Source organism: Carassius gibelio, chromosome A21, assembly GCF_023724105.1.
Source record: "Carassius gibelio isolate Cgi1373 ecotype wild population from Czech Republic chromosome A21, carGib1.2-hapl.c, whole genome shotgun sequence".
NCBI lineage: Eukaryota > Metazoa > Chordata > Actinopteri > Cypriniformes > Cyprinidae > Carassius > Carassius gibelio.
Window position 1 is genome coordinate 13,524,411 of NC_068391.1, and position 24,426 is coordinate 13,548,836.

Genomic DNA, 24,426 nt, shown 5'->3' on the forward strand with positions numbered 1-24,426 from the left:
CAAGTCACTTTTGTAAAAAAATAAAAATACAATTTTTTTTTAGTGTATATAATAAACCTGCTATTGCCATCTTTCATTGTTATGTCTCTCAGCTGTGAAGCACATTGTTCCTCATGTGTATTTGCTGTCACACAGAGCTCGTTTGGAGTTTATGTGGCTGTCCTTCAAACCCCTCCAGTGATTTGACCTTTGGAATGTGTCAGAGGGGGATGGGGAGGGGGAGTGTGGTGCACAGACCTCGTATGAGAGTATCTGAGTATCCGAATGCATGTCAAGATTGAGTGAAGGACAGTGAGCAAGACCAGAGAATGGGTGCATAAGAGAAAGGAAGGGTTTCTTCCTCAGTCAGCATTTTGTGCCTAATGGTGTAGGTAGTGAGGTGTAAAACATGGGATACGGTGCAATAGATACACTGATTATTATGGGGCACAAATCAGCTCTACAAGAGGTTTATTGACATTGACCAGGACTGACTTTTTTATTTTTAAACAAAGAAAAGGGAGATAAATCACTTTTCAAAACCTGATGATGAGATTTACAGCTAGTATTTAAATCTGGTGTAGTTATCTGAATGCTTTCATGGGAGGTTAAAAGGGGTCATTATTTTGTGTATTTGGTGTAATGCAACGCAAATGTTTATGCGGTTTAAGGTAAAAAAACAAAACAAATTTAAGGTTAAACAAAACATATTTTCCATACAATGTGCATTATTGTTGTTTCCCTGTGCCCTGCATTTCTGAAACGTGCCGATTTTTACAAAGCTCATTGTTCTGTAAAGCGAGGTGTATGCTGATTGGCCAGCTGTCCAGTGCATTGCGATTGGCTGAATGCCTCAAGCATGTGACGGAAATGTTATGGCCCTTACCATACTGTGATGCCATGTGTCCCAGGGCGGGCGATTACAAACGAGGCATTTGTGGAGACATAATTACTGATTATAATGACTTTATAATATCTTTTAACGTGTTGTGTTGTGTATCGCGCAGAGTAAACATAAAACCCATGTCTGAATTTGTGATTGGAGAAACAACAAGCACTACATTACACTTCTCAAAACTTGTGTTTGAATCATCATTGGCAAAATCTTTAAATATGTAAATGTACTTACAGACTGTGATTCAGAAGCACCAGACTGTCCTTGCGAAGTTGGAACTGCCCCTCTTCCTCCAAAAAATGCGCTGCACACATCTGAATATTTGGGTTGAATTGTTCTGGAATAGTGTTGTAAATACAACTTAACCACTGATTTCTAGTTGTGAACACTTTTGGAAGGCCAAACAAAGTTGTTTTGCTTTCACAACGAAACACACAGCGACTCCACGACATGGCGGCAGCAGCAGAGAGAAAAAGTTACGTTGCCTTTTTTGCGTGAACATTTGGGAAATGTTATGCAAATCTTGGTATGGTTGACTTAAATTTTATAAAGAATATCTGCATTTGAGATTTTAGTCTTTGCAACTTTACAGATCTTCTTTATGCACCAAGAGCTTGTAACACTCCAAAGAGAAAGGAAAAATTGAAATCCCATCATATGACCCCTTTAATGTAGTTTTAGTTTCGAGAAGAAGATGTGGTTCATACTAATGGTGGTTTCGGTTTTATTTATCATTTAGCCACGTAATGGCATTTTGTGTCTCTGCTGATGCAATCCAATCTAAGGCCTTATTTTGTAATGCATAGATCTGTCATTTATATTCTGTCTCATGTATTTTTTGATGACTGACTGATTTTCCCTTTCTTGCCAGGGTTCCTGATGCCCAGTTTGAACTGACCTGTAGTCTTCTGGCACCAAAAGAAAGAGAGGATTTTCGGCATTCACAAGACTAAAGACCTTTGGCTTTTGAGCAAAAGGTAAGCTGATAGTTGTAAATATTTTTTTTCTCTCATTTTTATTCATACTCTGATTTATGTATTTTTAATAATATATGCTATCTTCAAAGGAATAATGCAACACTTTAAAATATACATTTAATATAGAAGTTATTTTCTTAAGCAATCACAATACCTCTTTCCATTTTCTGTCTCTCAATAACATCAAAATTATTAACAAAACTGCCTTGAGCTGAAGAAAAACAAACGACTTGCCAGTGTCTGATTCTTTCCCCCTTGCTTTCATTATAATATGGAATAACCAGTCACTTATGCTAAAGGTTTTTCTTTTTGTCAATCATTATTGCCTGTTTATTAAATCTATTTAGTAAAATTGCGTGGCTGCAGTGCTCGTGAGCAACTCTCCTCCCTCCTGCAGGCAGCTTGTGACTCATGACACGTTTGTCCGGGGAAAGTGAAGTTCAAAGATGCACACTGCTAACTAAACTAAGCGTATTCAGGCATGATTATGAGAACATGGACAGATTTCTTTGTGATTGACAGTTGGCGAGTCAATGAATAGCTGTTTTTGGATAGCGTTAACGTTACATGTTCTCCGGTAGAGACGTTTGGTGGAGGTGGGACGCATCTTGAACGAGTAAAGGTAACGTTAGCGAAAGCTAAGCTAGTTTGGTTTGTTCATATGAGTGTGGTGCAACACAAACTTCAATTCAATAAGACTTAAAACTTTTTAAACATTATTGAAGAGGAAACAATCATTCAAACTCGAATTCAAACATCAGTCCGGATGTATGCATTTACTATAGGATATATCTATAGGAACTGTTTGAATTGGTTGATAAAATTATAATATAGCAATCCGAATATTGATGTTTTTATATTCACATTAGCCATGTACGACTCGTGAACGAATTGTTATTTTTGAGTCATCTTTTTAGTGAACCGGACTTAACGTTACTGTCCAAGCGGTTCTCAAGTGAACAACTCCGACTCTTTGAACTAAGAACCGTCATGTTCGATTCGTAATGAACAGAGAACCGAGTCATTTGATGGTGTAGGAGAAAATTTGACTGTTGGGTCGAAAATAAGTTGCTGGTTACATAAATAAATTTACGATTTGATTGTAAAACAGTTATATCAACACGCAAAAAGCTATTTTGTTTTAGTAAATGGCATTTTATTTTGTGCCTACAAATGGACCGTTTGCCGCGCCGAGATGACAGGGACCACGTGATTAGGTTTTAAACCGGTTCTTTGGAACTGTTCGAAAGAACCGACTCATGTGAATGTGTTGGACTTCCCGTCATAACATTAAATTTCAAACAAGCTCACCGTTTAAAGTCCTTCGTTTTTATGTAATGAACCGAATCGGATGTCGAACATCGGTTGGGTTCGCGAGAAGCCTTGCGGCAGAGACGCACGTGTGTGATGACGGTCCTTGGCACCACATGATCAGTTTGCACCTTTTCCTTTATAGTCTGTCATTTACATGTGTTTAAACAGGAACGTTCCTCCATCATCCGGTTCCTTCAGTTTGATGAGGGATTTAGAGATCTCAGCTTGTCGTCAAAATGAGCGATTGATTTATTTTCCTCAGCGGCGCGTGTCCTTACTGTAGCCACGTGGTCATTATTAGGTTCACTGGAAACAAGTGACTTGTAAACTTCACAACTGTTACTGTGGATTTGCTTAAGCTTAGAAACCGTTATCTCATATGTTCCATGTTTATCATACAAGCAGTGTTATTTGTTGGTATAGGTTAAATTCAAAGTTCGGGTGTTGTGCAATTGTGGCAGAATGAACGTGTTTGGCAGAAAGTACAGTGGACTTGGAGGCATTGGGGCACAGTTACATTCTGCACACTCGCCAAAGTTGCAACATAGCATACACAATCAGGTGAAAGGGGAATAGTGTGTGTGTGTGTGTGTGTGTGTGTGATGTCCGCCGAGGACAAATGAAGGCAGAAATGTAATTTTCTACCATAATCTGAGTGGCATAGTCATGATATGAGTCAGTATATATATGTGCATTAAGCTATGTATACTTCATACATTGTATGACTAGTATCTGTATAAGGAAGTCATATCAGAAACTATTGCTCCAGTAATCATGAGCAAATGCCATCGCTGTTTGCATTCACTACTTGGCAGTCGTTCTGCTTCTTGGGTAATTTTGTATGTGTTAATGCAATAGAACATTTCTCTTTCTCGTGAAATGCTTAAAATGGCAAAATCGGCAAATTTAAGAAATGGCATGATGGGTCAGTTTGTCCCTGAGGGGGTTTTATGAACTGTGGGTAGCGTTTCAGAGTCTGTAGGGCATCTTTTGTGGAGGTATAATTAGAGGATTGGTTCTCTCTCCTGGATTAATGACCCTAATCTGGCGTGGGAGGAGGCCGTGCCACTGGGATTATGGACAGATTTGTGCAGAATTCAGTCACGTCCATATGTGTGTCCTGCTCTCTAAGAGAACGCTTGTAAATCATCTTCATCTATTTGAATTGATGTGATGCATGTAGATCTTTTCTTTGAATGGCAAAGTGTAGCAATACTTCAAGGTATTTTATTAATACTGAACACATGCATTCATACTGGTCAAGATGCTATAATTCTACGAATAGAATGAAATTGCAAGCTATTTTAAAGTTAAACAACGTCTGAATGTATTGCCTGCTTGGAGCTGGTGTTTTGTGAGAATTTCAGGGACTTTCTTACAGAGTCCTCTCTTTTGGGGACTGCTGGGATGTTTGATTAATTGTAGTGAATTGGTTTATGTAATTTCCGTGGAGAAAACAAAGGAAACAGTTCACAGACTTCCCAACATAACGTTCGAGAGTGTGAGGACATATAGGTGCTTGTTCGTTGAATGCTGTCTGCTTGCTCAGCATGCACCTGCGTGTTAACTGAATGGAAGGAAGAGCAAGGATTACTGAAAAAATAAACGGTAGTTTCATCTTTACAGAAGAAATTCATTTGTGTCATTTATTGCTTCTTAAAAATTATTGTTTAAAGGAGGCTTATGCTGCATTTACATTGTAAGGCCTAATGCACATATTCAGTATTTAGACACACTTTGGGATGTTTACATTACAAGACAAACCAATTGTGTTTGCATTATGACCTGCCAAGATGCACTAGGCTGACATCAACACACACAATCTTTGATTTAGTTTGTTTTTTTAGTAGTAGTCGTCACAAATGATCTTTTCCATTAAGAGATGATATTTAAACCTCAACTGGTTTCCATTGTTAGTTTCTGACCCTGGTTGTTCTGTGACATTAGATGCATGTCTTCAATTTGATGATTGACCGTCAGCATTAACACACAGTAATTCCCATGCAATCATCTTGATGTACATCAAATGTCTGAAAGTCATATGTTCGATTTAAAACAAGATTTTGAAAGTGACCAGATGATGAAACATCAAGTCTTGACCTTCAAGATGATGATGATGATGATTATTATGAAATTTTAAACTAAAAAGGTCTTCTATTTTCCTTATTGTCTCACCTTTTTTTCCTACAGGTATCATGTCTTCCAGAGAGCGACGGTCTGATTTGTACATAAAGGCTGAACCCAGCAGTCCCGAGGGAGGAGGTGGTGGCAATGGGAGGACCAGCCCGGGAGGAGCGTCCTCAGACTCCTCTCAGAGTGGAGGAGGGGGATCCAGAGGAGAAAGTGCTGGCCGCTACTCCCCGCCCCCTTACACGCCTGCGTTACGTTGCCATTTTAAGGAGGAGGGTGCGGATGGAGCCGAGGAGGGCTCCACTGGTAGCGTAGGAGGCCGCTGCAAGTACACACTAAGCACGCTTCCCAAAAGGCTGTGCCTGGTGTGTGGAGATGTGGCATCTGGCTACCACTACGGAGTGGCTTCCTGTGAAGCCTGTAAGGCTTTCTTCAAAAGAACTATACAGGGTGAGCATGTCATGTTGCATAACAGATTCAGTTCTCATTACAGATAAATTGTAAGTAAGCCAAGCCCAGTAGTTGTGTGAATCAGTATTTTCTGCCCTCCAGAGAGCCACCGCTGCGTCAGCCTCTTAGCAAGACAAGTCATATTTATCCAGAATGTAATGTGATGAGATTTAAAAATGGTGGACTCTGAAATTATGCCAAGAAAGCATGTTTTTCTAGTGCATTGATTTCATTACATGCACACAATATAGCATGACAACTGCAATCCGGTTTGAAAACCAACGTTTCCTCTGAGCTTGTTCCTTTTAATGAATCACTTAAAAACACACAAATTAATACGTTAAATTATTCTCAAGAATCCTTCATGAACTGATTCAGCTCTTCACTTCTTCACACTGCTCTGAACTTTTGTATAACATCTTCACCTCCATCCCACAGGTAATATTGAGTACAGTTGTCCCGCCTCTAATGAATGTGAGATCACCAAGCGCCGCAGGAAGGCCTGTCAGGCGTGTCGTTTCACCAAGTGCCTCAAAGTAGGCATGCTCAAAGAAGGTAACGTGGCACACGGCCAGCACAACCAGTCCCTCTCTCTTACGATACATAAGTACCTCAGTGTACAGTGTGATCCACAGCCTGTGCCAAAATCCTAATCCTCTTTCTGTGTTTGGTGTAGGTGTCCGCCTGGACCGAGTTAGAGGCGGACGACAGAAGTACAAGAGACGCCCGGAGATGGAGAATGCTACATACCAGAGTGCACCTATACCTTTAAGGAAAGAGGGAGAGAAGGGTAATAGTAATAATACAAATATTTGTTTATACTTTAACATTTATGAATAATTTAATTAATAATTTTTTTAAACAAACTAAACTTTATGGCCTGCAATTACTGCTTGATAAACTTGCTTGATTATTTGCCCTGAGTAATGATTAGTCTGTTTATCTCAGGCTCATCCAGCATCATTGTGTCTCATCTGCTGGTGGCGGAGCCAGAAAAGCTGTTTGCTATGCCAGACCCCCTGCAGCCTGACACGGCCCAACGCACACTCACCACTCTCTGCGACCTGGCCGACCGGGAACTAGTTGTCATCATCGGCTGGGCCAAGCACATTCCTGGTAAGTGAGAGCAAGAGAAAGAACATCAAGATGTTTGGCAAAGAGTCCATGTCAATGAAGCTATTCTGGTGTTGAACTACCGGTTACTCACTCTCTTGTTACTGAAGTTAAAGGGTTACTCGACCCCAAAATGAAAACTTTGTCATTAATCACATACCCCCATGTCATTTCAAACCAGTTAAAGCTCAGCTCATCTTCAGAACACAATTTAAGATATTTTGGATGAAAACCTAAATGTCCCATAGACTGCCAAGTAAATAACAGTGTCAAGGTCCATAAAAGGTATGAAAAGTCATCGTCAGAATACTCCATTTGCCATCAGACGTGCAATCTGGGTTATATGAAGTGACGGGAACACTTTTTGTAAGCAAAGAAAACAAAAATAATGACTTTATTCAATAGATCCTTTGTCAACAGTCTTCTCTGTGTCTCTCCATATCACCGTATGCTGCGTGTGCTCTTTAAGCTAAAGTAAAACTAGCACATAGTTGTGTCTGTCTCAGCCTTTGACTCCATGATTCACTGTCCGATTTATGTTGCACATGAAACTAAAAAGTAATTTTTCGATCTGGTAAACTATTAATTGATTGACTGACTAAAGTTCACAGTCAAGTAAACAGTTCTCTAGTTCAGTAGGCAGGGCAGTGATCAGGGAAGCTGTCTCAGTCAAAATCCTTCCAGTGCACTGAAACGTTCACTCTGTACAAACACCATGAAAACCAGGGAGCATCAATGTTCACTATGTTCCCTTAACAGAAACCCAGTTTCCGACACGCGATATTCGAGGTAGACCAATCACAAAAGACAGGGCCATCTGACTAATCAGAGCAGAGTTGGCTCAGGGACTGAGCCTGTATACTCCGAACTAATCTTTAAGAATTGTTGGAAAATGAGGTGATACTAAATGTATATATTTTGAGAAAGCAAAAGCATTTTTTGACCTTGCATACATGTAAACATATTGTAGGATACTTGCAAAACAATATTAGGTACCTTAAAAAAGGTATAATAAGGGCAATTAAATTTCATGCCATCCCTAAAAGGCAGGTAAAAACAAATTTTTTATTTATTTTTATTTTTTGCTTTTCATCTGTCAGACAGTGGTAATTGTGGCAACTGAATAAGCTAATTGTCCAAAATAATTTGCACTGTTGACCAGATCTAATGAAGGGCTACTTTTTTCCACTAGAAATAAATAGCACTATGGTACTGATTGTAGTAGAAAAGGTCCCTTTGTGCAAAAAGTAGCAGACATCCTCTTCTTGAAATATCCTCTTTTCCTTTGTGGTAAAAGTTATTCATCATATTTACTCATACAAGCTGTTGATCTGGGTACTTAAAGAGCCACTTTTTGCTGGGAAGTGTTTCTTACTAGCCTAATTTCACTAATATAGTGCACTTGAAGGCTATGAAAAAGCCAGCTAGATAGTTTTTACTTTCTGCACTGCCTGAAAGTGCTGATCAATCTGTATGTAGAGAACAGCTGCCTGAAGAAAGATTTTAATTGAAGGGAACAGGAGCAGGTGAGTCAGAGCTACAGTCAGAACGTGGAAGACTTTTCTCCTAATTGCTGTCCGAGTTCAGTCTTGGAAGGAGCGATTTCAACTGCTTTTGTCAGTCTCTGGCTATTTTCAAGACCTCTAAATTTAGAGCCCTGTTGTGAGTGTCCACCATGTCTCGGTATTCAACAACAACTCTTATCCTGCTCTCTGCACTCCACAGAACACTAGATTTGATGAGCGGGTCTTTTCAGTCCCAGTAGGAGGTGAGGATTGTGGGATTAAATCCCTGACAAAAAGTTGAGAAATGTTCAACTTAATGCAAATGAGCGGCGAAAACTATTCGGTCTTTCTAAAGTGAAGGTGATGACATCTATCATAAGCATTTCAAAATCTACCGACAGTCCTGGAGTTTCACTTTGTTACACATTACTATATTGAATTAAATTCATATGTCAAATGCAGTTTCTCAGAATCTCAACACCAATTTCAGTACCAAGGCAAAGTAAATATATTAATATAAAAAGACAGTATTTATGAAAACACTATAACAGTATTAATATGTAGGATATCAAAATTAAGCAAATACATTAAACCGTTGAGTGGTTTTCTCTTTTTCATGTAATTTTAAAAATGTTTTATTAATATTTCTGACATAATAGACTGTGGCAGGTATTTTATGCTTCATTTAGGCTAGAATTTTAAGATTTTGACACCCATCTGATTCAATTTTAAGACGAGAGTAGTTAATATACGGTAGCTTATGCCAAGATGATTTATGACTTTGACCTTTGACCTTTTGACAGGTTGAACTTCCGGTAACCTTATGATGGATGGGCGGAACTTTCCGACTTCAAGGGTTAGCCTATGACCTTTGCAATCATCGATCATGCGGTTTTGACAGAAAGTTTTACCCTATTGACCTAGTTAGTTCTAAATCATGGTTTTGACGGCTAGTTTAAACGGAAGATGAAAGACTCCTCACGCATCGATCATGCGGTTTTGACAGAAAGTTTTACCCTATTGACCTGTTAGTTTTAAATTAAAACGGTATATGAAAGACTCCCCAATCATCGATCATGTGGTTTTGACAGAAAGTTTTACCCTATTGACCGTTAGTTTGTTTGAAGTGTGTGCCAGTTGTTTGAACTCTGTGTCAGTTAGTTTGTTTCAAGTTTATCACAGTTATACGGTTATGTGTGTGTGTGTGTGTGTGGTTATACGGCTTCTCCCCCTCCCATTACATTTATGAGCGGTGTATAAATGGGGTCGGTGTGTTCTACATTTTATATATATATATATAAAACATCCTATAATTTATATATATAAAACAATTAAAGGTTGAAAAACATTTCAGTTATATAATTTATATAATCTAAAACACATTTTAATTATTTCACATTTATATATATATATAAAACATTATATAATTTATATAATATACATAATCTAAAAACAATTGAACTAAGGCTGAAAAAACATTCTGTTCTTTTAAAAAAAGGTTATAAATGAAACTGTATAAAAAATATACTGAAACCGACTGTTTCAGATAAAACAAGATCTTTTTTTCCTTTTTTTTTTTTTAGAGAGCAGAAAGGAGGTGTTTTCAGAGAGCTGAAGGTCCCTGTGCTTGCACGCCACAGTGCACACTCGTCCGAGTTTACTAACCAATCATAATATCTTCAAAGCCACTTTTTAATTAAAACCAAACGTATCTCATGCGGGAGTACCATGTTTTTGACAGTTTTCTGACGGGTGCATCTATGAATTACGGTAGGCGAGCGGCTAGCATCTCTTTGTACCCCTCTCTCTCCCTCTCAGTCCTTCATTCACATTATACAGTCACAAACAGTATAAAACAAAACATTTACATTAGTTTTGTTCATCACTAAAAATATACATTTTACCAGGATCGGGAAAAAATATATAATTGATCAAAACCTGTTATGCTATTTTTACAGTCTATGGCGTCTTTAAACCATATTTCATGTCATTCCTGTATTTTATCTACTGCTTTATCTCATCTGCTGATAGAGATATTTTAACACTATAAAGTATGTGTTATTGGACTTAATATCTCCGCGTCTAATGTCCCAATAACCGCCAGACTGTTTTGTATGAAAAAAAATACTTTTATTTTGAAAATATGACGACATCCTGTGAAAATACTTTTTTATTTTGAAAAGACGACGACGTCCGGTTGACGCGCGCTTAGTTCTGCCTGCTTCAATGCTATGTATAGGATTTCAGAAAATACTATTCTGCACCGTTAAATCGACGTTTTGCCTTCGCGTTATCCGTTTGTCGCATATGAACACGACATCGCGGGGGTGTAAGCGCTCCCGGTTAGGAATGCACGGGTCTACCGGTCTTAGTGAAACGGCTTCCTCCGGTGGAATTCATACGCACGCCATATGAATGATTATTGTATCAGCCCTAAACCTACCAAGGTAGTAAACGGTAGTATTATATAATTATTAGTATAATTATTTATTTTAACCGTACACCCTTCCACCACCACACAATAAAATGCTGTATGCACGTACATTGTTAATTAAATTTAGGTTTTAAACCACCGGTAACTCGATGTATCACTATAATATCCACTATACAAATTTTGTATTCTGATAAACCGGACATGCGCATGGACAAACTTATAAAACACATCGCAGTAACAGACATGTTACTAAACCAAAACAAATAATTTTATCATACATTTTTTTAATCATGTATTCAATCAATACTTATACAACATATACAAACACATTTTAAACATATTTTAAACAAAAACTAATCATAAACGCAGCCTTCTCAAAATTACAGACATGTACAATCATGCTGATCACATATTATGGGATATTCAGACTTTTAACCACTAATACGTTTTAGGATAATGAAAAACACCAACGTCTGAGGGGTGTCAAAATATCTCCAGTCCCCAAAACCCACTCAGACTCCAGGGGTTAAAGAATATGAAAATAAATAATTATATAATGACATCGGGCTACTAAAGCAATTCATTAAACAAAAAAAAGGTATTCAACATTTAAGTTAATCAACCTTATAAAACACACCATACTCTTCTTTTTTTTAAAAGATAACTTATTTTAAATGTGATAGCATAGTATATATATACAATAAACATTTCTGATGATACATATAAAAAATCATCCCTTACAGTTTTAGACCGGTGAGAGATGTCCAAACATGAATGAAATATCCCCAAAATAAAATAATACGACTTAAAAAATAAAATAAAAATGATTAAATCATAAACAGAATCTCACAGGTCCTCGTAGTGAAATGTATGTGAGACCCGAGGGGCTGCTTCACACACACCCCGCGCAGGCGAGGGTGGAGTTCCAGACCGCATGATCTAAGTCAATGGTGTACATTATTTCAAAGCTAACATTAATGTAATGTTTTTTAATAATCAGTACCCCCAGTACATCTGATGTCCGTTGATTCTTAATTCAACAAAATGATGATATGTATTACCTAAAATATTTTATATAATATTATATAATAAAAAATTATTTATATCATATTATATCATTTCGTATATATGATTATATTATATTAGATGCGTCATGCATTAATCACTTTAGATTCTTTAAAGTTCTTATTTTTAGCACCATCTTCAAAGTTTTCATACCATCTCTCTCTCTCTCTCTCACACACACACACACACTCTCTCTCTCTCTATCTCTCCCTCTCTCTCCCTCACACACACACACACACACTCTCTCTTTCTCTCTCCCTTTCCCTCTCCCTCTCTCTCTCTCTCTCTCTCTCTCTCTCTCTCTCACACACACACACACACACACACACACACAATGAAACATGAAGCCAAAGTCTTTCTGTATGTTTTTTAAAAATAAAACTTAAAATATTGATTTTGCTTTAAATCTATGCTGAGGAGCTCGTTTGTTTGTCACAGTATAGACTGTGAAGTTTAGATGAAGTTGCTTTATCTTTTAGAAGAAAGACCCTCGATCGTATTCAACCATTAAAGATGGTTCAGGAAAGACCCACGCGTCCTAGAGATGTAATTTATGTGCGTTGCTACGGTCGTAAACCTTTCACATATCCACGGTACTTTCAGACACAGAGCAGGAAAGACATTTGCAGGCCCTCTGCTTAGCCGTCCCAAAATACCTCCATTTAAAAGCAAAAATATTAAAATGACCGCCTGTACATCTAACAGGCTGTAGTTCTATTTTATATGTTTTGTATTAAAAGTACTTACTTTTGTATTTAAATCCTTATTTAAAACAATATATTTAACCGACAGTATCCCCCCAACGTGTGTTTTCCATCAGTTGTTTGCCCTTCAGCCTTATTACGTAGTGCTTTTCATTTAGCCTACTGTAAGATCCCTTTACAATAGTGTAATGAAAGTTAACTTTTCTTAAAGTTTATAGTTGTATTTTACTGTATCCCCATCCTTCTATCCTGTAGATTGTATGCGTACTGTAAGATAACAAATATACATCTTGCTTAAAGTCACTAAAATAATTACACCTACAATTTGAAACGTGTTTAAACACGTTGTGTGTCACTAAAGCAAGGCACACCGTCTATCGTCTTATTTTTTTTAATAACGCAATGACCGGCATCGTCTCTTCATATAATTTATGCACCCGAGTGCTTTTCTCTCCAGAGAGGAAAACCCTTTCTCTTTGGATATGTTTGGCTGAAACATAATTTCTACATCAGAAATTTTTTTTTAAATGTACGACTGAACTTTTCTCATTCGACAGAAATACTATTTTCAAATTATTTACCCGGCCTATAACACTCGGTGTAAATGTTCTTACCTAGAACAGAAAACATAGGCTTTGACTGTTTTGTAGATGCCAACAGATCATGTCAAGGGTGTTTCACTAAGAATCCCGATGTTTTGTAAATCACATTTTTCTTACACTTCGAGATTTAGCCGTATCAAGATTTTGGACGGACGTTCGCAATTTGTTTGTCGGACCGTACGTTTTTATGCGATCTTTGTACGGCGTCATCGTAATAGGAATAAATGAACATTAAGAAATTAAGTTACAGTTTCTCTCTTCGAGATATTTATTTTAGCTCAACTTTGTGTCTGTCCAAAAGTGTGATCGCATGAAGCATCGAAGCAAAAATGAAGTCTAGCTGTTTTACACTTAAAACTATTACAACCTAAACAAATCAAACGGTACACTCGTTTGTTTGAGCGCGTTAAAGTTTCCACACTCTTGTGAGATACATTTTATCCATAACCTTTTGTGTGTATTCGAGCGACCAAATCACTAAGAAAGAGAGTATAGTGAGAAAACTAACGTTTACAACGCATATAGAATTCAGAATACAATTGTTAAAGTATTTTTTTTTTGTTAACTGTTGATTTGTAAATTATATTTTTATTACTCCGTTAGATTTAGTCATCGGGTTCGGATAGCCGATGACGCAATTCACATTTTTATTTTTAAGACTCCTGTAAGTTCATGCTAAATCTCGCGTGGGAAAGAGAGCGGGGTGAGCGTATTCTATTCATTTAAGAAAAATTGCCCAAACTTTTCTATTATTTTGACAAAACACGACACAACGACATTAAACAATGTTATCAGTTCCTACGGCCATCTTCTTCGATTCAAATAAAGCAACATCTCTAGTGTATGTGCTAAACATCTTTGCTTCTCCACTTCTCCAGATTTGTTAGATGGGCTACCGTTGTAATACAAACACATTTGAGAACTACGACGTTCTCACTTTTGTAACGGTTATAGAAAAATGCCGTACACACTTTTGCATTTCATAATTCAGTGATTTTAGCAGTAATGGTCACATAAGACAAAAATTGTCAACGTGTGACTCGTAAACATGTATAATTTTATTTATTTATTTTTACCAGAGATAGTCGACCGATCTGTTGACACGTTGTTTTGTAGTTTTCTGATGAAGAGTTTTCTCTGACTGCGGTCAAACATACACTGCCTGTTCATAGGAATTTTACAGCATGACAATATCGGCCCAACATCGAGAGCTCTTGTTCATATAGCCGATGACCGCATTCACATTGTTTCAGCATTTGCCAATTGACATGGTCGTAAGCATTATCATCTACCGTGCGCTGAGATTTTTCTGCTTTGGCCACTTTTGACGGATTTGCTAGAGGGACTATGTCGCCTCGTTGTAACGTGATTACGTTTAAGATCCATAAGATTGCGCTACATTCACCTGAAAAGGCTATAGATATAGTCTTTTATACAGGAAATGTGTATCAGAATAACAATGACCTAATAGTGAAATCCACTTTTCTAAACTATTGTGAAAGTTTTAATGCAACTCTGTAAATAGCTTTTTTTTTTCTAATACCGTATACTGCACATTATTGTTTGGTTGTCTTTGTACAGTATTTCAATAAATAAACCGGTGTTGATAAGTCGTTCATTTAAGTGAGAGGCGGGATGATTTTGACCGTTTTAGTCATTCATCGTGCTTAAGGTCTGATCCGGGAAACCGCGCTACGACTGGAACGCAGTTTCTGACATCTATTAATTCACTTTTCCACAACCGCAAATGTTTGTTTAGCATACATATTAGTTTTAGTCAGTTACATAGGTGTCACGCATGAAGTTTATAGTTATTTTAAATAATTATGATAGAGTTACAGGTTTAGGTTAGTGGCGTGCCTGTAAGCGGTGAAAACTTCGAGCATCGGAGACGACGGTGTTACTCAAACAGCCCATATCTTTTAACAAAAACTATTGTATCCCGTGTTACTAAGACAAAATCTGTAACAGCGTTCATCAATATGTTGAAATGAAAATAAACATACAAAACTTGTAATGACCGTGAGTTCAATATAGCCTAACACCGCATAGACAAATGTTTGTTCTAACGCTTTCGCCCAAAAATTGCGAGATTTCTTAACGGACGCTAGAGCGAACTGTAAACCACACACTTCCTCATCGCATTACGCTAAGAAACTGCACGTGGTTAAAGCTATTACACCATAAACTGTCTAAAGTTGTTAATGTACAAGCACAGTAAACTATTTCTACAAAAAATATCATTGCACTACTGTTTTTGCATATAATACATCGTTCAACAATACTTTTGCACACTCATTCGACTTTATTTATTACCGCCGTTCTCACGTTCCTGCTGATCGTAATGTATATATAATCCTTCATTGCTCGGTTCATCATGTACATACGATCCCTACATTGCATTCATATTTATATTCTGTATATACTCTGATCAATATCGTATATAGCAACTACACTGTATATTCTGTATAGCTTTACTTACTCTGCACTTTTATGTATATAAAACACTATATTCTTGCACTTCTGGTTAGATGCTAACTGCATTTCATTAGCTCCGTACTTGTACTCTGCATAATGACGATAAAGTTGAATCTAATCTAATCTAAACAAGTACAATCGTACGCTTCCAGGACTTTGCTCATTCTTCATGTTTCAATTTGTTTTAAATGGACTTTCGCATTCTTATCTTATTTTCACCAACTAAGTTTTATTCTTAGTCCTCGCGGATTGTTTTCTAGTTTTGGCCCTCAACCTCTTTGTTCATACGTCGCGATATCTCTGTGAATCTGCTCGATTTCATAAAATATCTTTTACGTTATATCATTATACTATCCTAGTTTATATCAGATACAAGTTTGTTTCTTCATATTTCTCTTACATCTACCCCCGTTAGAGTATCCGCGACAGTATACTCATTGTAATGTGCTAAATCATTAAAATCCAAAAAATGAACTCTGAGAAAGAATATCCGGTGAAAGGATTCAAACTTTTATTTCAACAAAACAGTGTTGAATTTACAATGAAGTCATCCCTATTGTTTGTAATAACAATTTGATCACTTTCTTCATTACTTCATTGTAAATTCAACAATTTGATCACTTTCTTCATTACTTCATTGTAAATTCAACAATTTGATCACTTTCTTCATTACTTCATTGTAAATTCAACAATTTGATCACTTTCTTCATTACTTCATTGTAAATTCAACACTGTTTTGTTGAAATAAAAGTTTGAATCCTTTCACCGGATATTCTTTCTCAGAGTTCATTTTTTGGATTTTAATGATTTAGCACATTACAATGAGTATACTGTCGCGGATACTCTAACGGGGGTAGATGTAAGAGAAATATGAAGAAACAAACTTGTATCTGATATAAACTAGGATAGTATAATGATATAACGTAAAAGATATTTTATGAAATCGAGCAGATTCACAGAGATATCGCGACGTATGAACAAAGAGGTTGAGGGCCAAAACTAGAAAACAATCCGCGAGGACTAAGAATAAAACTTAGTTGGTGAAAATAAGATAAGAATGCGAAAGTCCATTTAAAACAAATTGAAACATGAAGAATGAGCAAAGTCCTGGAAGCGTACGATTGTACTTGTTTAGATTAGATTAGATTCAACTTTATCGTCATTATGCAGAGTACAAGTACGGAGCTAATGAAATGCAGTTAGCATCTAACCAGAAGTGCAAGAATATAGTGTTTTATATACATAAAAGTGCAGAGTAAGTAAAGCTATACAGAATATACAGTGTAGTTGCTATATACGATATTGATCAGAGTATATACAGAATATAAATATGAATGCAATGTAGGGATCGTATGTACATGATGAACCGAGCAATGAAGGATTATATATACATTACGATCAGCAGGAACGTGAGAACGGCGGTAATAAATAAAGTCGAATGAGTGTGCAAAAGTATTGTTGAACGATGTATTATATGCAAAAACAGTAGTGCAATGATATTTTTTGTAGAAATAGTTTACTGTGCTTGTACATTAACAACTTTAGACAGTTTATGGTGTAATAGCTTTAACCACGTGCAGTTTCTTAGCGTAATGCGATGAGGAAGTGTGTGGTTTACAGTTCGCTCTAGCGTCCGTTAAGAAATCTCGCAATTTTTGGGCGAAAGCGTTAGAACAAACATTTGTCTATGCGGTGTTAGGCTATATTGAACTCACGGTCATTACAAGTTTTGTATGTTTATTTTCATTTCAACATATTGATGAACGCTGTTACAGATTTTGTCTTAGTAACACGGGATACAATAGTTTTTGTTAAAAGATATGGGCTGTTTGAGTAACACCGTCGTCTCCGATGCTCGAAGTTTTCACCGCTTACAGGCACGCCACTAACCTAAACCTGTAACTCTATCATAATTATTTAAAATAACTATAAACTTCATGCGTGACACCTATGTAACTGACTAAAACTAATATGTATGCTAAACAAACATTTGCGGTTGTGGAAAAGTGAATTAATAGATGTCAGAAACTGCGTTCCAGTCGTAGCGCGGTTTCCCGGATCAGACCTTAAGCACGATGAATGACTAAAACGGTCAAAATCATCCCGCCTCTCACTTAAATGAACGACTTATCAACACCGGTTTATTTATTGAAATACTGTACAAAGACAACCAAACAATAATGTGCAGTATACGGTATTAGAAAAAAAAAAGCTATTTACAGAGTTGCATTAAAACTTTCACAATAGTTTAGAAAAGTGGATTTCACTATTAGGTCATTGTTATTCTGATACACATTTCCTGTATAAAAGACTATATCTATAGCCTTTTCAGGTGAATGTAGCGCAATCTTATGGATCTTAAACGTAATCACGTTACAACGAGGCGACATAGTCCCTCTAGCAAATCCGTCAAAAGTGGCCAAAGCAGAAAAATCTCAGCGCACGGTAGATGATAATGCTTACGACCATGTCAATTGGCAAATGCTGAAACAATGTGAATGCGGTCATCGGCTATATGAACAAGAGCTCTCGATGTTGGGCCGATATTGTCATGCTGTAAAATTCCTATGAACAGGCAGTGTATGTTTGACCGCAGTCAGAGAAAACTCTTCATCAGAAAACTACAAAACAACGTGTCAACAGATCGGTCGACTATCTCTGGTAAAAATAAATAAATAAAATTATACATGTTTACGAGTCACACGTTGACAATTTTTGTCTTATGTGACCATTACTGCTAAAATCACTGAATTATGAAATGCAAAAGTGTGTACGGCATTTTTCTATAACCGTTACAAAAGTGAGAACGTCGTAGTTCTCAAATGTGTTTGTATTACAACGGTAGCCCATCTAACAAATCTGGAGAAGTGGAGAAGCAAAGATGTTTAGCACATACACTAGAGATGTTGCTTTATTTGAATCGAAGAAGATGGCCGTAGGAACTGATAACATTGTTTAATGTCGTTGTGTCGTGTTTTGTCAAAATAATAGAAAAGTTTGGGCAATTTTTCTTAAATGAATAGAATACGCTCACCCCGCTCTCTTTCCCACGCGAGATTTAGCATGAACTTACAGGAGTCTTAAAAATAAAAATGTGAATTGCGTCATCGGCTATCCGAACCCGATGACTAAATCTAACGGAGTAATAAAAATATAATTTACAAATCAACAGTTAACAAAAAAAAAATACTTTAACAATTGTATTCTGAATTCTATATGCGTTGTAAACGTTAGTTTTCTCACTATACTCTCTTTCTTAGTGATTTGGTCGCTCGAATACACACAAAAGGTTATGGATAAAATGTATCTCACAAGAGTGTGGAAACTTTAACGCGCTCAAACAAACGAGTGTACCGTTTGATTTGTTTAGGTTGTAATAGTTTTAAGTGTAAAACAGCTAGACTTCATTTTTGCTTCGATGCTTCATGCGATCACACTTTTGGACAGACACAAAGTTGAGCTAAAATAAATATCTCGAAGAGAGAAACTGTAACTTAATTTCTTAATGTTCATTTATTCCTATTACGATGACGCCGTACAAAGATCGCATAAAAACGTACGGTCCGACAAACAAATTGCGAACGTCCGTCCAAAATCTTGATACGGCTAAATCTCGAAGTGTAAGAAAAATGTGATTTACAAAACATCGGGATTCTTAGTGAAACACCCTTGACATGATCTGTTGGCATCTACAAAACAGTCAAAGCCTATGTTTTCTGTTCTAGGTAAGAACATTTACACCGAGTGTTATAGGCCGGGTAAATAATTTGAAAATAGTATTTCTGTCGAATGAGAAAAGTTCAGTCGTACATTTAAAAAAAAATTTCTGATGTAGAAATTATGTTTCAGCCAAACATATCCAAAGAGAAAGGGTTTTCCTCTCTGGAGAGAAAAGCACTCGGGTGCATAAATTATATGAAGAGACGATGCCGGTCATTGCGTTATTAAAAAAAATAAGACGATAGACGGTGTGCCTTGCTTTAGTGACACACAACGTGTTTAAACACGTTTCAAATTGTAGGTGTAATTATTTTAGTGACTTTAAGCAAGATGTATATTTGTTATCTTACAGTACGCATACAATCTACAGGATAGAAGGATGGGGATACAGTAAAATACAACTATAAACTTTAAGAAAAGTTAACTTTCATTACACTATTGTAAAGGGATCTTACAGTAGGCTAAATGAAAAGCACTACGTAATAAGGCTGAAGGGCAAACAACTGATGGAAAACACACGTTGGGGGGATACTGTCGGTTAAATATATTGTTTTAAATAAGGATTTAAATACAAAAGTAAGTACTTTTAATACAAAACATATAAAATAGAACTACAGCCTGTTAGATGTACAGGCGGTCATTTTAATATTTTTGCTTTTAAATGGAGGTATTTTGGGACGGCTAAGCAGAGGGCCTGCAAATGTCTTTCCTGCTCTGTGTCTGAAAGTACCGTGGATATGTGAAAGGTTTACGACCGTAGCAACGCACATAAATTACATCTCTAGGACGCGTGGGTCTTTCCTGAACCATCTTTAATGGTTGAATACGATCGAGGGTCTTTCTTCTAAAAGATAAAGCAACTTCATCTAAACTTCACAGTCTATACTGTGACAAACAAACGAGCTCCTCAGCATAGATTTAAAGCAAAATCAATATTTTAAGTTTTATTTTTAAAAAACATACAGAAAGACTTTGGCTTCATGTTTCATTGTGTGTGTGTGTGTGTGTGTGTGTGTGTGAGAGAGAGAGAGAGAGAGAGAGAGAGAGAGAGAGGGAGAGGGAAAGGGAGAGAGAAAGAGAGAGTGTGTGTGTGTGTGTGTGAGGGAGAGAGAGGGAGAGATAGAGAGAGAGAGAGTGTGTGTGTGTGTGTGAGAGAGAGAGAGAGAGATGGTATGAAAACTTTGAAGATGGTGCTAAAAATAAGAACTTTAAAGAATCTAAAGTGATTAATGCATGACGCATCTAATATAATATAATCATATATACGAAATGATATAATATGATATAAATAATTTTTTATTATATAATATTATATAAAATATTTTAGGTAATACATATCATCATTTTGTTGAATTAAGAATCAACGGACATCAGATGTACTGGGGGTACTGATTATTAAAAAACATTACATTAATGTTAGCTTTGAAATAATGTACACCATTGACTTAGATCATGCGGTCTGGAACTCCACCCTCGCCTGCGCGGGGTGTGTGTGAAGCAGCCCCTCGGGTCTCACATACATTTCACTACGAGGACCTGTGAGATTCTGTTTATGATTTAATCATTTTTATTTTATTTTTTAAGTCGTATTATTTTATTTTGGGGATATTTCATTCATGTTTGGACATCTCTCACCGGTCTAAAACTGTAAGGGATGATTTTTTATATGTATCATCAGAAATGTTTATTGTATATATATACTATGCTATCACATTTAAAATAAGTTATCTTTTAAAAAAAAGAAGAGTATGGTGTGTTTTATAAGGTTGATTAACTTAAATGTTGAATACCTTTTTTTTGTTTAATGAATTGCTTTAGTAGCCCGATGTCATTATATAATTATTTATTTTCATATTCTTTAACCCCTGGAGTCTGAGTGGGTTTTGGGGACTGGAGATATTTTGACACCCCTCAGACGTTGGTGTTTTTCATTATCCTAAAACGTATTAGTGGTTAAAAGTCTGAATATCCCATAATATGTGATCAGCATGATTGTACATGTCTGTAATTTTGAGAAGGCTGCGTTTATGATTAGTTTTTGTTTAAAATATGTTTAAAATGTGTTTGTATATGTTGTATAAGTATTGATTGAATACATGATTAAAAAAATGTATGATAAAATTATTTGTTTTGGTTTAGTAACATGTCTGTTACTGCGATGTGTTTTATAAGTTTGTCCATGCGCATGTCCGGTTTATCAGAATACAAAATTTGTATAGTGGATATTATAGTGATACATCGAGTTACCGGTGGTTTAAAACCTAAATTTAATTAACAATGTACGTGCATACAGCATTTTATTGTGTGGTGGTGGAAGGGTGTACGGTTAAAATAAATAATTATACTAATAATTATATAATACTACCGTTTACTACCTTGGTAGGTTTAGGGCTGATACAATAATCATTCATATGGCGTGCGTATGAATTCCACCGGAGGAAGCCGTTTCACTAAGACCGGTAGACCCGTGCATTCCTAACCGGGAGCGCTTACACCCCCGCGATGTCGTGTTCATATGCGACAAACGGATAACGCGAAGGCAAAACGTCGATTTAACGGTGCAGAATAGTATTTTCTGAAATCCTATACATAGCATTGAAGCAGGCAGAACTAAGCGCGCGTCAACCGGACGTCGTCGTCTTTTCAAAATAAAAAAGTATTTTCACAGGATGTCGTCATATTTTCAAAATAAAAGTATTTTTTTTCATACAAAACAGTCTGGCGGTTATTGGGACATTAGACGCGGAGATATTAAGTCCAATAACACATACTTTATAGTGTTAAAATATCTCTATCAGCAGATGAGATAAAGCAGTAGATAAAATACAGGAATGACATGAAATATGGTTTAAAGACGCCATAGACTGTAAAAATAGCATAACAGGTTTTGATCAATTATATATTTTTTCCCGATCCTGGTAAAATGTATATTTTTAGTGATGAACAAAACTAATGTAAATGTTTTGTTTTATACTGTTTGTGACTGTATAATGTGAATGAAGGACTGAGAGGGAGAGAGAGGGGTACAAAGAGATGCTAGCCGCTCGCCTACCGTAATTCATAGATGCACCCGTCAGAAAACTGTCAAAAACATGGTACTCCCGCATGAGATACGTTTGGTTTTAATTAAAAAGTGGCTTTGAAGATATTATGATTGGTTAGTAAACTCGGACGAGTGTGCACTGTGGCGTGCAAGCACAGGGACCTTCAGCTCTCTGAAAACACCTCCTTTCTGCTCTCTAAAAAAAAAAAAAGGAAAAAAAGATCTTGTTTTATCTGAAACAGTCGGTTTCAGTATATTTTTTATACAGTTTCATTTATAACCTTTTTTTAAAAGAACAGAATGTTTTTTCAGCCTTAGTTCAATTGTTTTTAGATTATGTATATTATATAAATTATATAATGTTTTATATATATATATAAATGTGAAATAATTAAAATGTGTTTTAGATTATATAAATTATATAACTGAAATGTTTTTCAACCTTTAATTGTTTTATATATATAAATTATAGGATGTTTTATATATATATATATAAAATGTAGAACACACCGACCCCATTTATACACCGCTCATAAATGTAATGGGAGGGGGAGAAGCCGTATAACCACACACACACACACACACATAACCGTATAACTGTGATAAACTTGAAACAAACTAACTGACACAGAGTTCAAACAACTGGCACACACTTCAAACAAACTAACGGTCAATAGGGTAAAACTTTCTGTCAAAACCACATGATCGATGATTGGGGAGTCTTTCATATACCGTTTTAATTTAAAACTAACAGGTCAATAGGGTAAAACTTTCTGTCAAAACCGCATGATCGATGCGTGAGGAGTCTTTCATCTTCCGTTTAAACTAGCCGTCAAAACCATGATTTAGAACTAACTAGGTCAATAGGGTAAAACTTTCTGTCAAAACCGCATGATCGATGATTGCAAAGGTCATAGGCTAACCCTTGAAGTCGGAAAGTTCCGCCCATCCATCATAAGGTTACCGGAAGTTCAACCTGTCAAAAGGTCAAAGGTCAAAGTCATAAATCATCTTGGCATAAGCTACCGTATATTAACTACTGACGAGGCATCTGTGTTTGTGCATTCTGAGCTTGTATTCTTCTTCACTAGTGGAGCGTTAACCTCTCTCTTTATTTTTTTTCTTCTTCTCATCCAGGCTTTCTCTCACTATCTCTGGCTGACCAGATGTCCGTGCTGCAGTCGGTGTGGCTGGAGGTGTTGGTGTTGGGGGTGGCGTACCGTTCTCTCGGCTGTGAGGACGAGGTGGTGTTTGCTGAGGACTTTGTGCTGGATGAGGAGATGTCTCGTGTGGCCGGTCTGACTGAACTCAACGCCGCCATCAGCCAGCTCGCTCGCCGTTTCAGGGCTCTGCAGCTGGACCGCGAGGAGTTCGTCATGCTAAAGGCCATCGCTCTCACCAACTCAGGTGCACTTCCTGTCAAGATTTTCCTGTTAATGACTCATTACTTCCACAGTCTGTTTTTGATTTCTGATCAAAACCTGCATGACCCGGATGAGTCATCCGGTAATTAAGACCAGAACGTATTCTGTTTTGTGTTGTAAACGTAACTCTCTTGTCACCGTCTGCTTGTATAAATTCATCCCCCACCCAGAAGAACACATGAAACGTTTGATTTGATTACTGTAAATAATAAATTCAACCTCTGTGTCTGCTTCACCCACAGAATCTGTATTTGTTATGCAAATACTGCGAGTTGCATGCTTTGAATATTGAACACACCCGAAACCTCTTCCTTACACCTCACATATCCTTGTGTACATGATAAACATTGACCCCCACCAACAGAACTATTCATTTGGCAGTGACCTTTAACACGAAGCAAGAGTTAATTAGCTAGAGAGATTTATATTATATATTTTGGATTTCTTTACTTGTTGTTACACAATTGCATTTGTAATTTCTTGCATTAATCCTCATAAAGCTGTGGCCACATTAGAGCATGCAGAATTTCTTTAGTCTCCACAACAAACAGGATGTCATGCTCTAGGAATCCTTTTTAATAAATAACAAATCA

The 24,426-nt window shown here is 36.7% G+C and overlaps 1 protein-coding gene across 2 annotated transcripts in view; it reads left to right on the forward strand.

Moving 5' to 3' along the window:
• LOC127941976 (steroid hormone receptor ERR1-like) overlaps positions 1 to 24,426 on the forward strand; it is a 31,028-nt gene that overhangs the window by 2,964 nt on the left and 3,638 nt on the right. The window contains exons 2-7 of one of the 2 annotated variants that reach the window (XM_052537477.1): positions 1,746 to 1,851; positions 5,356 to 5,745; positions 6,184 to 6,300; positions 6,422 to 6,535; positions 6,694 to 6,861; positions 23,547 to 23,816. In XM_052537477.1, coding sequence (XP_052393437.1) covers positions 5,361 to 5,745; positions 6,184 to 6,300; positions 6,422 to 6,535; positions 6,694 to 6,861; positions 23,547 to 23,816 — 1,054 coding nt within the window. In that variant the 5' untranslated portion in view covers positions 1,746 to 1,851; positions 5,356 to 5,360. Of the gene's footprint in view, positions 1 to 1,745; positions 1,852 to 2,240; positions 2,474 to 5,355; positions 5,746 to 6,183; positions 6,301 to 6,421; positions 6,536 to 6,693; positions 6,862 to 23,546; positions 23,817 to 24,426 lie in introns of those variants that run through there. The other variant, XM_052537478.1, reaches the window with a different exon arrangement.